The sequence below is a fragment of the Calidris pugnax genome, unplaced genomic scaffold (assembly GCF_001431845.1).
Source record: "Calidris pugnax isolate Ruff unplaced genomic scaffold, ASM143184v1 scaffold1052, whole genome shotgun sequence".
NCBI classification, from domain to species: Eukaryota; Metazoa; Chordata; class Aves; order Charadriiformes; family Scolopacidae; genus Calidris; species Calidris pugnax.
In genome coordinates this window covers 9,279-12,277 of record NW_015091860.1, presented here as the reverse complement: position 1 = coordinate 12,277, position 2,999 = coordinate 9,279, and the positions used below count along the sequence as shown (strand labels likewise).

Here is a 2,999-nt window from a genome sequence, read left to right as displayed (position 1 = left end):
AGGGCAACGAAGCTGGTGAGGGGGCTGGAGAATAAAATCTTATGAAGAGTGATTGAAAGAGCTGGGGCTGTTTAGTGTGAGGAAGAGGAGGCTGAGGGGAGACCTCATCACTCTCTACAACTCCGTGAAAGGACACTGTAGAGAGGTTGGTGCTGGTCTCTTCTCCCAGGTCATTAGTGACAGAAGGAGAGGGAACGGCTTCAAGCTCCAACAGGGGAGGTTTAGATTGAACATTAGGAAGGAATTTTTCCCCCAAAGAGTGGTCGGGCGTTGGAAGAGGCTGCCCAGGGAGGGGGTGGAGTCCCCATCCCTGGCTGTGTTGAAGGGCCGTTTAGATGCAGTGCTGAGGGACATGGTGTAGGGGAGGACTTTGTAGAGTAGGGGAGATGGTTGGACTCCATGATCCCAAGGGTCTCTTCCAACCTGGACCATTCTATGATTCTTTTCCCCCCCCACTTTTGCAGAGCAAAGCCGCCGCCAGCGCCACGCGGGAGTGGACGGAGCAGGAGACGCTGCTGCTGCTGGAGGTGAGCTGGGGTCCACGAGGAGGAGGAGAAAGGGGGGCAGCCAGACCCCACTGACACCCCCCACCCCGTCTCCCTCTCACAGGCCCTGGAGATGTACAAGGACGACTGGAACAAGGTGTCGGAGCACGTGGGCAGCCGGACGCAGGACGAGTGCATCCTGCATTTCCTGAGGCTGCCCATCGAGGATCCTTACCTGGAGGACTCGGAGGCCTCGCTGGGCCCGTTGGCCTACCAGCCCATCCCCTTCAGCCAGTCGGGCAACCCCGTCATGAGCACCGTGGCCTTCCTGGCCTCCGTCGTCGACCCCCGCGTCGCCTCCGCCGCCGCCAAGTCGGCCCTGGGTAATGGGGGGTCCAACCCCGGGGGGGTCTGGGGGGATGGAGCCTGTGGGGAGAGGAGCGAGTCCTATAGGGGGTCCTATATGGGAATGGGATGAGTCCCATAGGGAGTTTTTTAGGGGAATGGGATAAGTCCTATAGGGAGTTTATATGGGGGTGGGATGAGTCCTATAGGGAGTTTATATGGGGGTGGGATGAGTCCTATAGGGGGTCCTATATGGGAATGGGATGAGTCCCATAGGGAGTTTTTGGGGGATTGGGATGAGTCCTATAGGGAGTTTATATGGGGATGGGATAAGTCCTATAGGGAGTTTATATGGGGGTGGGATGAGTCCTATAGGGAGTTTATATGGGGGTGGGATGAGTCCTATAGGGGGTCCTATATGGGAATGGGATGAGTCCCATAGGGAGTTTTTGGGGGATTGGGATGAGTCCTATAGGGAGTTTATATGGGGGTGGGATGAGTCCTATAGGGGGTCCTATATGGGAATGGGATGAGTCCTATAAGAATTTTTTTGGGGGAATTGGGATGAGTCCTATAGGGGGTCCTATATGGGATGGGATGAGTCCTTTAAGAATTTTTTTGGGGGGACTGGGATGAGTCCTATAGGGAGTTTATATGGGGATGGGATAAGTCCTATAGGGAGTTTCTATGAGGATGGGATAAGTCCTGTAGAGATTTTATGGGCTGATGGGATGAGTCCTGTAGGGAGTTTGAGGGGATGGGATGAGTCCTATAGGGAGTTTACATGGGGGTGGGATGAGTCCTATAGGGGGTCCTATATGGGAATGGGATGAGTCCTGTAGGGAGTTTCAGGGGATGGGATGAGTCCTATAGGGAGTTTTTTGGGGGATTGGGATAAGTCCTATAGGGAGTTTATATGGGGGTGGGATAAGTCCTATAGGGAGTTTATATGGGGGTGGGATGAGTCCTATAGGGGGTCCTATATGGGAATGGGATGAGTCCTATAAGGATTTTTTTGGGGGGATTGGGTTGAGTCCTATAGGGAGTTTATATGGGGATGGGATAAGTCCTATAGGGAGTTTATATGAGGATGGGATGAGTCCTATCGGGGGACCTATTTGGGGATGGGATGAATCCTATAGGGGGTCCTGTATGGGGATGGGATGAGTCCTGTAGGGAGTTTCAGGGGATGGGATGAGTCCTATAGGGAGTTTATATGGGGATGGGATGAGTCCTGTAGGGAGTTTGAGGGGATGGGATGAGTCCTACAGGGAGTTTATATGGGGGTGGGATGAGTCCTATAGTGGGTCCTATATAGGAATGGGATGAGTCCTTTAAGGATTTTTTTGGGGGGGATTGGGTTGAGTCCTATAGGGAGTTTCTATGAGGATGGGATGAGTCCTCTAGAGACTTTATAGGCTGATGGGATGAGTCCTATAGGGAGTTTTAAGGGATGGGATGAGTCCTACAGGGGGACCTATTTGGGGATGGGATGAATCCTATAGGGGGTCCTGTATGGGGATGGGATGAGTCCTGTAGGGAGTTTTTTGGGGGATTAAGATGAGTCCTATAGGGAGTCCTAGATGGGAAGTCCTGTAGGGAGTCCTGTAGGGGGTCCTGTAGGGAGGTGTGATGAGTCCTATATGGGGAGAAGATGAGCCCTATAGGGAGTTTATATGGGGACTGGGATGAGTCCAAGAGGGAAACGGGATGAGTCTTATGGGGGGGCTGGAAGGAGCCCTATAGACAGATGGGATGAGCCCTATAGGTGGATGGGCTGAGGCCTGTGGGGAGGTGGAAGAGCCCTATGGGGAGAAGATTGATTCCTGTAGAGGTTCCTCTGGGAAGGCGGGATGACCCTCGTGGGGCGATGGGGTGAGTCCTACAGGGCACCCTATGGAGAGGTGGGATGAGAGCCATGAGGGGAGGGGACAAGTCCCCCGAGGAGGACACGGTGCTGAGACTTCCCCCCCCACGTTGCCCCACAGAGGAGTTCTCCAAGATGAAGGAGGAGGTGCCCACGGCCTTGGTGGAGGCCCACGTGCGGAAGGTGGAGGAGGCGGCCAAGGTGACGGGCAAGGCCGACCCCGCGTTCGGGCTGGAGAGCAGCGGCATCGCCGGCACCACCTCGGACGAGCCGGAGCGGATCGGTGAGGATGGCGGCCTGGG

At 54.8% G+C, this 2,999-nt stretch overlaps 1 protein-coding gene across 1 annotated transcript in view; it reads left to right on the top strand.

Moving 5' to 3' along the window:
• The window catches only part of LOC106900112 (SWI/SNF complex subunit SMARCC2-like), a gene marked incomplete at its 3' end in the record, with an annotated part of 14,135 nt that overhangs the window by 3,334 nt on the left and 7,802 nt on the right, over positions 1-2,999 (top strand). Inside the window, exons 12-14 of the mRNA XM_014962096.1 lie at positions 465-527; positions 610-868; positions 2,819-2,992. Coding sequence (XP_014817582.1) covers positions 465-527; positions 610-868; positions 2,819-2,992 — 496 coding nt within the window. The remainder of the gene's footprint in view (positions 1-464; positions 528-609; positions 869-2,818; positions 2,993-2,999) is intronic.